General features: G+C 48.8%; 1 protein-coding gene across 4 annotated transcripts in view; it reads left to right on the forward strand.

The window, feature by feature from the left end:
- Nhsl2 (NHS like 2) overlaps window positions 1-12,900 on the forward strand; it is a 252,072-nt gene that overhangs the window by 153,061 nt on the left and 86,111 nt on the right. Inside the window, exon 1 of one of the 4 annotated variants that reach the window (XM_050129898.1) lies at window positions 10,314-10,414. The exons of the other annotated variants lie outside the window; for them this stretch is intronic. Within the exon in view, the coding sequence (XP_049985855.1) occupies window positions 10,345-10,414 (70 nt within the window). The 5' untranslated portion in view covers window positions 10,314-10,344. Of the gene's footprint in view, window positions 1-10,313; window positions 10,415-12,900 lie in introns of those variants that run through there. 4 annotated transcript variants of the gene reach the window in all.

Here is a 12,900-nt window from a genome sequence, read left to right on the forward strand (position 1 = left end):
CTAATTCTCGCACCTGGACTAGCCCATTTCTAATCATCTGTGTAAGCACCCCAAGGTGCGCTTACCGGGAAGATTCTAGCCTATGTCCATCCTGGGTCGGAGGAGCTTCATTGCGTGCATCTGCCTGGGAGAGCGGAGCATGGCATCTCTGCTCCAGAGAGCAGAGCTGTCAGGTCTGTCCAGGAGCAGAGCAGAGTCTGACCTCACTTCCTCTTCCTCCTGTTTACTCCTCCCACCTATCTTTTAACCTATCAGGGCCAAGGAGTTCCTTTATTGCTTAACCAATGAAATCAACAGATTGATATATGACACTCCCACATCACCTCCTGAGTGCTAACTGAGATTAAAAATGTTCCCCACCACATCCGGCATGTTTACCCTTTCTTTTTGCTGCCTTCACCATCTGACTATATGGCAGAGGGCTCTTCTGCTAGAACTGGGGCCTCCAAAGCTGAGAGTGCATTCATCTATTAGAATGTGGGAAGAAAATATTGGAGTTTCTATTAACACTCATTTTAGCATTTTAATTTCCATATTTGCCTATGTTTTATCTTTTTAAAACCCAATTAGCACAATATTACATATATATAGTTTATATATAAATACACATATCTTGGAACACAGGCTTAAAAATACTTGGAGAACACGACCAGTAGGAAGCAAATAAGCAGACTGTTGGCAGCGTGATACAGATCCACTGGGCTGGGCCAGTGCAGATTTCTAGATCAGGGTATTAGAGGCTGAATGCCTTGGGATTAAGGTAGGGATGGAGGGGGCCATTCTTCCAGCACATATGGCCCTGCTAGTTCAGTTCTTCAGAGAGACTTGCAACTTTCCCTTTCTAGGAGTTTTTTGCTTGTTTGTTTGTTTTTTGGAGACAGGGATTCTCTGTGCAGCACTAGCTGTCCTGGAGCTCTCTATGTGGACCAGGCTGGCCTTGGACTCACAGAGATCCGCCTGCCTCTGCCTCCCAAATGCTGGGATTAAAGGTGTGCGCCACCACTGCCTGGCTCCAGGAGAGTTTCTTTTGCAAGTCTCCAGAGAACCTTTGACTCTGGAGCTTGGCCTTTTTCCATCCCCAGAGGCAAGCATGTATGGGGAAGAGTGGGGTCAGGGACTTCCTGAACACAGGCTGGTGTTTCTCCCATTGATGTGTTCTCTGTAAGCAGAATGGCGCCTTGAGTGCGGTGGGTGTCGTACTTGCTGATCAGCATCAGTACCCACGACCCCCCCTCCAAGTATCTGAGCCGAGAGAACACTGAGGGAGCAAGCAGGCCCATTGTTTCACTGCCAAGATAGAAACTAACTGGGGCTCAGAGAGGCTGGGGCTGGCCCAAAGTTGTGGAACGTCCAGTCATCCTTGTTTTGTGCCTGTTTCTCTGCTTAGCCATTGTGAGGAGTGCTTGTTTACCACCATGGGATTCTTGGCCTGCTCCTTACAGCGCCCGTTCTCCAAAACTCTGGCTTTCTTACTGGGGCAGGAGCCAAAACTTGAAACATTCCAAATTACAGTTCCACCGCCTTCACCAAACCCACTTTCTATAGACCTGCCCACTCTTTTTATGGGTAGTAATGATGACACTGCCCTCCTAGCTGAATAGGTCTCAATTACAAAGTATTCAGCTTCTACTGAGTAGATGCTACTAGATCTCAGGCACTTTTTTATAGAACATGCTTCAATTTTTAAAGTGTGTGTGTGTGTGTGTGAGAGAGAGAGAGAGAGAGAGAGAGAGAGAGAGAGAGAGAGAGAGGAAAACAGCATGCATGTACAGGTTAGAGGACTCTGTTGTGGAGTTACCACGCTCCTTCTACCTCTGTGTGGCATCTAGGAATCAAACTCAGGACTCTCCAGGTATGGTGACTTGAATGAGAATGTCCCCTATAGAGCCAGAATTTTGAATACTTGTTCCCCAGCTCATAGCACTGCTTGAGGAGGTTTGTCCCTGGGAGTGGGCTTTGAGGTTTCAAAGCCACACAGCATTCCTAGTTTGTTCTTTGTGCTCTGTGCTAGAAATTTCTTATGGGTGATTAACATATGCACTAAAGAGTGTGCACACCGGCTGGTGATCACCAAGTACACCCAGTGCTTGGGAGTCAAGGTGTGAGCCCTCAACTTCTGCTCCAGTCCCCATCTGTGCCTGCTGCCATGCCTTCCTCTCATGATGGTGAACGGATCTTCTTTTGCGGCGAACTCCCTGACCAGCAGGAAAGAACAGCCACCAGACGAGGATTCTTCCCAAATCACGCTTTATTGGAGCCTCTTGGTTGAAGGGAGAGCAGGAGGCGAGGGGCCCCAAGCTCTGAGCTGCAACTGCCTATATAGGGACTAGGGGTACGTGCAGGCCTCCTATTGGTCAAAGTGTCTCAGCAGCCATTCCAAGCTCCCTGATAGGTCCGGCACACTGAGGACACTGAGCATGCCCAAGATGGTGGTACTGGCTATGACCTTATATGGAATTGTTTATCCCAAGCCTGCAGGGGCCCAGCGCCATCTTGTAATGGCGGCTGCACGTACTGGCTCCCTGCATTTTTTTTTTTCTTAAGACAGGGTCTCACTATGTCGCTCTGGCTGTATAGTCACTCACTGTATAATCCAGGCTGCCATCAAACTCACAGAAATCTGCCTGTTTCTGCCTCCTGAGTACTGGAATTGAAGGCATACGCCACCATATTTGGCTTGGTCTTAGCTTCTTATCCCTCTGGTGCTGTAAGCCCAAATAAGCCCTTTTTTCCATAAGACGCCTTGGTCATGATGTTGTCGCATAGCAATAGAAAAGTAGCTAATATACCAGGCATGAGGAGTATGCATCTTTGCTTGCTGAGCCATCTCAGCAGCCTTAGAAATTCTTTATGGGCAATTAACATATGCACCAAAGAGTGTGCACACTGACTGTGCGCACTTGATCACCAAGTACACATCTTATACTCAGTCTCGTCTCCCCTGCTTGAGATGCTGAATGGGACCAGGAACAGGACTGCAGAGCCCTCCCCTGCCCTATTGCAGACGACTCTGTGAGTAGTTTAGTCCAGTTTACAAACACACGTTATTAGTCTTTAAACCAACTAATTTAATTTTGCTACAAATATCCAACAAATTAGGCTTTTCTGACACAGTCAATTTTTGTTATTAGATTCTATTATATACCAGCATACATGTAAATTTACAGGTCATGCAGATTCTTCTAAAATCACCCTCTGTGCTATCAGCACATATCACTTGCCAAGTGTGTGTCACATTTTCTGAGACACCGTACTGGGGGGATTAGTGTGAGGGGAAGTCTGTTTCTGCTAGCAAATATCAAAAAGCTATCCAACCTGTTGGGGCACATCTATACTGAACCCAAACTTGATGGCCCAGATGTGGCTATGCAGAGGTGCCCTCCATTCTGATAGCAAGTCTCTGAGAAGACATCCTGAAAGTGCTTGGGTTGGGGCTTGAGAAATGGGGCTGTCTTTTCATGAGTACAGTTGAAAGTGGGAGAGAAAGCGTTCTTCTGGGGCTAGAAAGGAGAAAATTTCGTCGTGGCTGAGAGAGAATACTCTGCTTCACGTTTCAGGGCTATGATTGTGGCCCCATGGGTCAGAATCTCTCAGACCATGGGTAAGTAAGCTTGCATACAACCCATGAGCCCTAGAATGGGCTACTGGTAGACCACTGGGGTCACAGTTGAGCTGTGTCTCAGAATTCAGTGGCACCAATGAAACTTCCTGAGAGTCCCCACACCAAAGTGAAGTGTGTGCAGATCACGGCAGGTGTGGCCAGCAGTGTGACCAAAACCTGCTCTTAAAGATGGTTAACTTGTGTCCAAGACACAGCCAGGCTACTTTCTAGCTCAATCTCTTACTCTAGTCTATTTTTCCATCTTCTAATTGGGCCCCGTGAGCCAGGGCATTACAGAATGAGAACAAAACAGCGACAGGCTGGCTCTTGTCCCAGTTTTGGAGATCCAGGTGGCAGTCTGGAGATAGCAGACTGCCTCCTTCCTGCCCACTTCTCCACCCTTCCCTTCACCATCCTTGGAGATTGGAGACTCTGATGATGAGATGGCAAACAAAGAACATTAATCTCTTTCACTTTGGAGACATGGCCCCCAGTGTTGCTTTCAAGGCCCAGATTTCTCTGTCTCTCTTCTGCTGATGTATCAGAAGCATCAAGTAATGGTGGGACTGGAGGCAGGAGATACTAGCCAAAGTATCCCACCTCTCCCTCCAACCCTCCTCTCCAGACTTGGTTGCTCCTGGTTTGACTCAGTCTGAGCTTATTCCGGAAATTCCTCACTCTAACTCTATATGAAGACACCGCAGAAGTGCAGCCCCCCAGTCTCTGTCTGTCTCTTTCTCTCTCCTTTCTTCCCTCCTTCCCTTCCTCTCTCAGCACTTGCATAGTGATGAGGGAAGTGAACCTTCCTAGTCCCACTCCACAGACCGTCACTTCAGACCAGGGGACCAGCCAGAAGAGCCACCAACACCCTGTGCATCCCAGATATCCTTTCTGATGAGCAAGAAGCTGGAAGATTTGAGTATGTGGGGCACAGGGAGCAGCGTGTGAAGCTTTCAGAGAAGCCACCGGGAAGGAAGATGGGGAAGAGCTGTAGGGCAGAGTGGCTGGCCCCATGGCATGGACCTAACTAGCTACTTGCTGGGTGCTCTCTTCTCACTGACAGAAGCTCACTGAGGCATAGTCTATGCCAGGCTACCCCCACGGGGCAGCCTCAAGCCACCCTACTCCCACATAACCCTCCAGGAAGTAGGGATTAGCAGGCAGGGAAACCTCACTGACTTGTGGAGAAGTAACACAGCCAGCGCTAAAAGTACTCAGAGCAAGAGCAGGGTTCTGGGGAGCATAGTGGCATTTGAGCTAAAATTTGAGGAACTGCCTATAGGGCTTGGAGTCTCACATGGGGAGCAGTACGAAAGGAAGAGGGGGACACATTTTAGCGAGTACTGACTGTGCGCCTGGTATCATGTCATAGAAGACTTACAGTACAATGGTTCCCACTTAGACAGGGTGAGTGCATTACTGGATCTTAAAAATACCACTGAGACTGGACCATGAATAGACTATGCTCTTTTCCTCATAAATACACACATGCCTATGAAACATTTTAATTTATAAATTGGGCTCAGCATGAGGTTGACAGCTATAACCATTAACAGAACAAAACACAATATTCAATAATAAAGTGTTGTGACCACAGGTTCTCTGTCTCTCAACACATCCCATTGTGCCATGATTACCTTTATTGTGATGCGGTGAGATAATTCAAAGTCCGTGTGATGAGATCAAGTGACATGAATCACGTAGACTCTATGACGGTGTCAAACTGCTTATGACCTGAAAATTTGTCAAGAGAGCTGGGCGTGTAGGCTCACTCCTGTAATCCCAGCACTTGGAGGCTGATGGTTGTGAATAGCGAGACGGCACTCCCTGCCCCTTCTTACACACACACACACACACACACACACACACACACACGCACACACACACACACACGCTCACACCTTTTGGGCGGGGAATGATTGGGTGTCAGGAGATGATGCCAAAGGCTGGGGCTATTTCATACATAGGTAAAGGTTTTTTAAACAAAGTGTTTTTGGAAGATTTTGTGACCAGAAATTGTTCTCTTCAAGTCTCATGTCCCAACGACTCTGTTACAATTTTACCAAATGTAGGTTCTACTGGGTTTGTTCTTCCAGAAGTGTCCGTGGAAGGCTTGCTTTGAGGCTGGAGGTCTAGCATAAGGCTGGAGTGCTTGCATGACATCCACTGGGGCCTGGGCTGGATACCCCAGCACCTCAGACACACGTGCTGTGGCTGGTAGCTCCTCTCCTTAATCAACTTTTTCAGCTCCTCTAGAAATGAGACAGAAGCTTCTTCGCTGGTAGACAGACTGTCCTGACATTTTTCTATTTTTTCAGCCCAAACCTATTCTTGAATCTGTGTAACCAGCCCTTACTTGGGAAACATGGCTTGATGTCACTCCCCTCCTAGCTTCCTTGCTGGAGTTTTCTCATAGGCTCCATGGCTCTGATGCCACACATTGCCAGCAGCAGTTGGAACGCGTTTTCTGTTCATGTCTCCCACCCACGAATTTAATTCCTTTTGCGTGCATTTCTTCTTCCTTCACGGTTTTGCAGATAGATTTGTTCTTACCATGGTTTTAGCAACCTTGGCACACAGCGCCTCTCTTTCCCTCATTAGCTTGAGAACTTTCGCTTCACGGAAGCTCTTGGTGGATTTTCTTTGGCACAGCCAAATTGTTAGGTAGCTGGTTAGATATTAGCAGGCTTAGAGGGATTAGGGCTGGACTGCTGTCTAATACCAGCAGCTTGTGAAACCAAGTGTTCCAACTGCAGCCTGATCATCCGAACGGGACCTGATTCTTATATCTGGCCTAGAAGGAGGGGTGGTATCCTGAACCACTCAGATCATTAATTGAAATTATCTAAACCTGGTTCCAGGATCCCTGAGCCTTATGAAATTATTGTGAGTAGGAGGCTTTCTGATGAAGAGCAGGGGCATACCATTGCCCCCTCTTGAAGAGACCCAACGAGCCTGACAATCACCTAGACAGGAAAGCACCCCTTGGGAAAGCTGTTCCCGAGACAATGTTAGAAATATTATAGAGCCTGCCTGAAATGTAATTCAGCAGATAGTCATTCTTGCTGTTGTCACTCTTACTGCTTGAGAGTGTAGCCTACAAAAATCCCCTTAGTCACTGGCCTTTCTCTACTCTGTAATAGATGCTACCTGTCTTCTATATGACATGTGTGCTTCTCATCCAGATTCTTTTGATGGCGATAACAAGGACAGAGGAAGGAGCCAAGGAGTGGAGATGGGGCAGATTTAAGTGACCATCACTCTTTTTGGGATTTGGGGCCATTTTTAAGTAAAATAAGGGTTGCTGAGATAGCCACTAAGCGATTAAGGAGCAGGCAGAAGACACAGTGTATGGACAAAAGATTGATGTAAGTCACCAGTGGTCCAGAGTGCTAAGAAGCAGATATTATGCTACTCAGAACAAGGCACAAACCAAAACTAATTGTTTATTTCTGGAATTTCCCCTTTCATGTTTTTTGGACTTTGACTTCAGAAAACAAGGCTAGAGAAGGCGAGACTACCATAGCTTACAGGTTAGGTATTTTCATTGCCTTCCCAAAGTGAAGAGGGATGTAGTGGGGTTTACAGAAAGTAGGTGAGCGTGAGCGACACAGGGTGTAGGCTCTCCATATGAAATGAGGATTAAGAGGGATGATGAGGAAGGCAAGGAGAAAGGAGGGGTCCAGCCTCTACAAATCTTTGCTCTTCGTGTTGTTTTCTAAACTCCTAACAAATTTAGTAAATGTAAAAACCCAGAGGAAGAAGAAATTCCTAGGTGTTGCTAGAGATTTTATAGAGTCACAACCTGGGTCCTGGCAACCATAACAAGCTAGGCTCAGCTACTGGTTCTCATACCGATTAAAGAGACAAGTAATAGAACCTGGTGCGGCGATGCCAAACTTTAACCCCAGCACTCAGGAAGCAGAGGCAGGAAGAACTCTGTGAGTTCAAGGCCAGCCTGGTCCATATAGTGAATCCCAGATCAGTCTGGGTTATATTGTGAGACTCAGTCTCAGAGGAGAGGTGAGAGAGAGAGAGGCCCTGGTTTCCATCCCTAGCACTGAAAAAAATGCTTTGGGGCTGGCTTCTGGAGTCCCTAGTCATATTTAAATTAAAATTTGTACTACATTGGTTCATTTTATTTTATGTGTATTTTGCCTGAATGTATGTATTGTACTGCATGCGTGTTTGGCACTCAAGGAGATCAGAAGAGAGCATCAGCTCCCCTGGAACTGGGGTCACAGATGGTTATGAGCCACCGTGTGGATGCTAGGTATTGAACCTGGGTCCTCTGTAATAGCAGCCAGTGCTCTTAACCACTGAACCAATTCTCCAACCCTGTATTCAACTTCTGGCTCAGGGCAATGAGTACACAAGTGTATTCAGTTTCTGTTCATCCATCCATCCATGCATCCATCCATCCATGCATCCATCCATTCCTCATCCCCTCTTGCCCATCTTTTCTCTGAACACTTTCAAACGTCACCTTTTTTGTTCATGCTCCCTCATTTCATTGAGGATATAATCTAGAGTCCCATGTGTACGACTCAGTTGAATTTTATTCTGTTTCAACTTTCAGAATGTGCCTCACACTCTGCAATTAACTCACAATGCCATGATCACCTTTATAGGTTTCTCTGAGCTTAATTTTAGTTCATTTTTACAATTTTGAACCTCCAAAGACTCGTACTTAAGACCTAGCATAAAGATATTAAAAAAAAAAACAAGAACCAAATGTTTCCCAAACTTTAGTTATTCACTTATCACCTTCAGGATTTTTACCAGGTTCATTAATCTCCATGATTGGCAAAAATCACATTCATAAATCTATTTTCCCAAGATGCTTCACTATGGGTACTTCCTACTTGCTCTGGGGCTCTTTCCCTATTTTAAACCCCTACTTTGGTCTCCTGTTGGTGACATTGGAGACCTTTTGTCACATTCCACAGTGAGTTGCAAAGCCCAAGGAGGGGTTTCATCTTGTTGCACTTTGGTGTTTTGTTTTTGTTTTTGCACTTTCTTCCTTGCTAGGTCAATAGTCTGAGGGATGTTTGTGAATTTGCTGAAGCTTGAAGAGACCTTTGTCAGCTGGGTCCCTGGAGCTTGCTGTCCCTGGGTTACCAGTATGCTCTTTCCTTTTCTAGTCACCTCTTCATCCTGCCTAATGTACAACTCAGCCCTTCCGGATGGAAGCATTTTTTTCTCTGATTCTCCTTTAACTCCGTTCATTCTTCTCTTTATTGTCATCGCCTTTTGATGTGTCAGTCGTCCCTCCTAGGTGACTTATGCCCCTTGCCCCTACTAATAGCATAGGGCTGGGGTAGAGCAGATGCCTAGGAACTGTTCTCAGAACGCCTAAATTAACAGTTGAATGAGGGGGAATGTGGACAGATGTGTGAATGGATCTCATTTTAGATGTCTTGTCCCCAAATCAGAAAGCTCTGACCCACACCCACAATGCTCTGTGGCTGTGATTATGACAGAAGGGACCCCTGTCTCTGTGTCTGATGACATCAGCACTGAACAGTCTTACTACTCGCCTAAGTGACTCAGGGCTGTCTGGCTCCTGCAGACTTGATTCCAGGACCGATGGCCCTAGCTTACTGCCAGATTGTGGGGCTGGAACAGGCTGCTGAGCCAGCACCACCTGCCCCTTGTCACTTATCCCACAGGGCTGCAGCACTCGCGACAGGCTGCTGCATATGTGTGTGAGAGCGCGCGCATGCGGCGCGCGCATGGATTTTCTGTGGGACATGAAAAGAGCCTTCTCATTGGCTGCCGAGGGTCCCAGTTCCAGTCTGTGAATCTCTGGGCTGCTGGCTCTGCCCTCCCTTGGGAAGGCAAAGCAGGCAAGGGAGGGGAGAGTGGAGTGAGGCTTCAGGTGTGTCTGACAAGGAAGCAGGTACGCCTGGTGGCCGCATTGGGCATTCCAGAGGCGTCTGGATGTGCTAGCGCCAAGCCTGCAGCCTGGAAGCCTCGTGCTCTGCCCAAATTTCTTCAGGTTTCTCTTAGGACTGGCGCCCAGAACGCACTGGCAGCTGTCACAGAACTGGATCCGTCCCCCAATGGAACAGGGAGCTGTGTCACTTAGAATTCCTGGGTAGCACATTCCTTTACTGGTCCTTGTCACACTCATGGATGAGGCTCTGTTATTGGCCCCTCGCTCCTGCAAGCTTCTGCAGATCCAGAGAGCAAGCGGCAGCAGGAATGACAGCTCTGAGAGCAGAGGCAGCCAGGGACAGTAAGGGCAAACGAGTCGGGTCCCGGGGGTTGCGGGGGCTGGCCCCATGTGCAGATTCGGATGAGGTGGGGCTTGCACTCAGGGTTTGCTAGGGTTCTTTTTTGGAACCTGGGCTGCTAGACCTGACAGGAGCGCTGAGCAAGGGGGAGGGGATAGAGAGGGAGGAAGGGAGCGAGGGAGGAGAGAGGGAGAGAGGGAGAGAGGGAGAGAGAGAGAGAGAGAGAGAGAGAGAGAGAGAGAGAGAGAGAGAGAGAGAGAGAGAGAGAGAAGAGCCCTAGCAGGCTCTAGTCCAAGTAAGAGGTTCAGATCTGGACAATACTGTGCCAAGGGCACAAGTGAGATTTGGAAGAGCCATGTGTGTAAGAAGCAAAGCTGAGGTGATGTAAGCACCTGGGGAGGAGCACAGGTCGAGGAGGAGGAAGAGGAGGAGGAGAAGGAGGAGGAGGAGAAGGAGGAGGAGGCGGTGGCGCGGCGGCCGCGGTGGCTGCCAGTCCAGAACAGAATGATGGGCAACTCTCACCACAAGCAACCGAGGAGTAAGAGCCAAAGCAGCAGGATGCATTCAGCAACAGGTACTCTCTTTCCTTCCCTCCTTTTCCCCGGGCTTCTCTAGCCAGGGCCTCCCTGGCTCACAGGGCCCCTGACCCTTGGCGTGACTTGCAGGGGCTGGCAGGGGGCGGGGAGAGAGCCTGAGGGAGATTCGGGGTGAACTCCCATCTCCCTTACTCCAGTACCAGGCTGAATTGCATAAGTCTGAGCTCCCTGAGCAGGCAGGAGCTGGCTCCTTAGCCAGCAACTCCTTGCAGCCTCTGGAGGGTGGCTGGAGCGCCAGCGACTGAAGTTTATTGCTAGCACTGTGCTTTCTCCCTGGAGCCTTGCACGGCTTACCCTTCAGGAGTCTCCTTTGTTATTCAAACCTCCGGCTCTCCCAGCCCCCAGCCCCGCCCCACACGTGTACACCTACACCTCTCCGGGCTCTACCTCAGCTGCTGCCTGCTCTGAGAGAGCCAAATGAGGCTGTTTCTTGCTGTGTAATGCCCTGCCCCCCACCTCCTGGCCCCAGCCCTTACTGAGATACTGGACTTACGTGGACAGAGGGGCGCATTGGACAGCCTGGAGTCTGTTGTCCTCCTACTTTCAATGTGCTCTTCTTTGTCCTCTGTGTCCCTCCAGAGGTGGACTCAAGGGTGCTGGCATAGTTTTCCCCCAACTTCTTCCTAAACCTCACAGTGTGGGGATTAGGGTCTGGAGACAACTTTTGCTAGCTTGCCTTTGCACTGCAAGAGCACTGTGGGAGAAAACTGTTTTATTCCTACCCCTAACAACTTAACTTTTATCCCCTTCCCCCACTTTTGGAACCTGGGCCTCAGACATATTCAGCAAAGTACACCACCACTGAGCTGCACCCCCAGCCCTGCTCTCCTGGCAGAACCCCATTTTCCCCTCCCCCTCACACAGAGTCCCAGAAGAGCCCAGAGTTTCCTCTGTGCCCATTTGGGAAGCTTTCATCCACTATTCAGGTCAATGGGATGGAAAGGGAAGTTTCTGCCAAGTGTAGCCCAAGTTTAGCGTAGAAAGTAGTAGATGGGTCAGTGCCATTCTCAAGCACAGAGGATGTCTCTATCTGGTCCTGGGGCTCTGCTGGCTGTGGATGTGACCATAGTTGTCTAAGGCTGGTTATAGTGGCAACTCTAGAAGTGGAGGAGCCTGCAGGAGTTTTGCGGGGGGGGGGGGGGGGGGNGGGGTTAGCAGCTACAAGAAGGTCAAGAGGCCATGCTGATGAGCCTCACTCCTGGAGCCTGCTAAGAAGAGTATTTATTGCTTTGGATTTCTGGGTACACTGAATTGGCTCCTTTGGGGGATTAAGTCAAGGACAAGATTCTGAGTATTGGCTTTTCTTTGTAATATTCTGAGAACACTCTTTTAAGGCTATATTAGCAGGTAAATGGCCTAGCCACCACCTTGTAGCATCTCTCTTCTCTGCCATGGAACTGGAGGCTCAGGACCTGCAGGCATTACATGGTGACGTTTTGCGCAGCTTTGTCCAGGAACTGGAGGAGAGTTTTCCACTTGCCAGTATTCAAAATGTGGGCAGTTACTGGCTGTTGTTTCTTTTCTTAGCAGTTGCTTTGTGTTTTCAATGTCTGTCCCAGCCCAGGGTCATCCTGCTAGGCAGTTGCTACCAGAGCAGCCTCTGGCAGCATGAGGAGGTGGCCTCATGGCCCCTTCTCTCTCCCTAGTACTCTCCACCTCCTGACAGAGGACCATGCCTGCTCACTTACTGTCTCTAGGCAGCCCCAGAAGCCTGCAGGAAAAACTCCCTCCCACTGGGCAGACCTAAAGAGTAAGTGTTCAGTTGCCCATCCCTTGTCCATAGAGCCTCACAGGCTGCTCAGAGGGAGCAAGGTGCAATCAGCCATGCTCTTAGCGAAAAGCTGAGAGCTTGCCTATGGGAAGCCCTGCAGTGACCAGGAAAGCCTTCCTTCCTTCTCCCATCATTAGAAGAAAGTGTCCTGTCCTCGGAGCTGTGGCTTAGGCCTGCTTTTCCTCCCACTCTGCACCTCTCCCTTAGCAACCTAGGCTACCCCGAGGAAACCACTCTATAGGCTTGACCCCTGTATCTCCATCTCCCGCCAAGACTAACATAACCCACTGCTCCAATTCCAACCTAATGTCCCAGGAGTACCCACACTCGCTGAGCACAGCTTGCTCCATCCTTTGCCTTCTTGGTTCCCTTTCTCCCGTTTTTCTCTTAATGGCATCAGCATCCTTCTAGGAAAGCAAACTAAGAACCTAGGACTTATCCGTCGCTCTATTATTACTGATCTCACTGTTTTATTTGCGCATCCACCCAGCCCTCTACCCAACAATCATTTGTTGCTAAGACTTCCCCTGAGACATAGCCCCTGTTCCTTTTGTGCACTGCCAGTGTCCACTCTTGTCTGTTCTAGGACTGACTCCTGGCCTTTGCCTCTGACCTTCTCTTAGCTAACCTAATAGCCACCGTAATACTTTCTTGTGGTGGGCCCGAACCTTGCTAACTTTGGAGTGGGAATAT

Source organism: Alexandromys fortis, unplaced genomic scaffold, assembly GCF_014885135.2.
Source record: "Alexandromys fortis isolate MF-2015 unplaced genomic scaffold, M_Fortis_MF-2015_v1.1 scaffold_321, whole genome shotgun sequence".
Classification (NCBI taxonomy): Eukaryota; Metazoa; Chordata; class Mammalia; order Rodentia; family Cricetidae; genus Alexandromys; species Alexandromys fortis.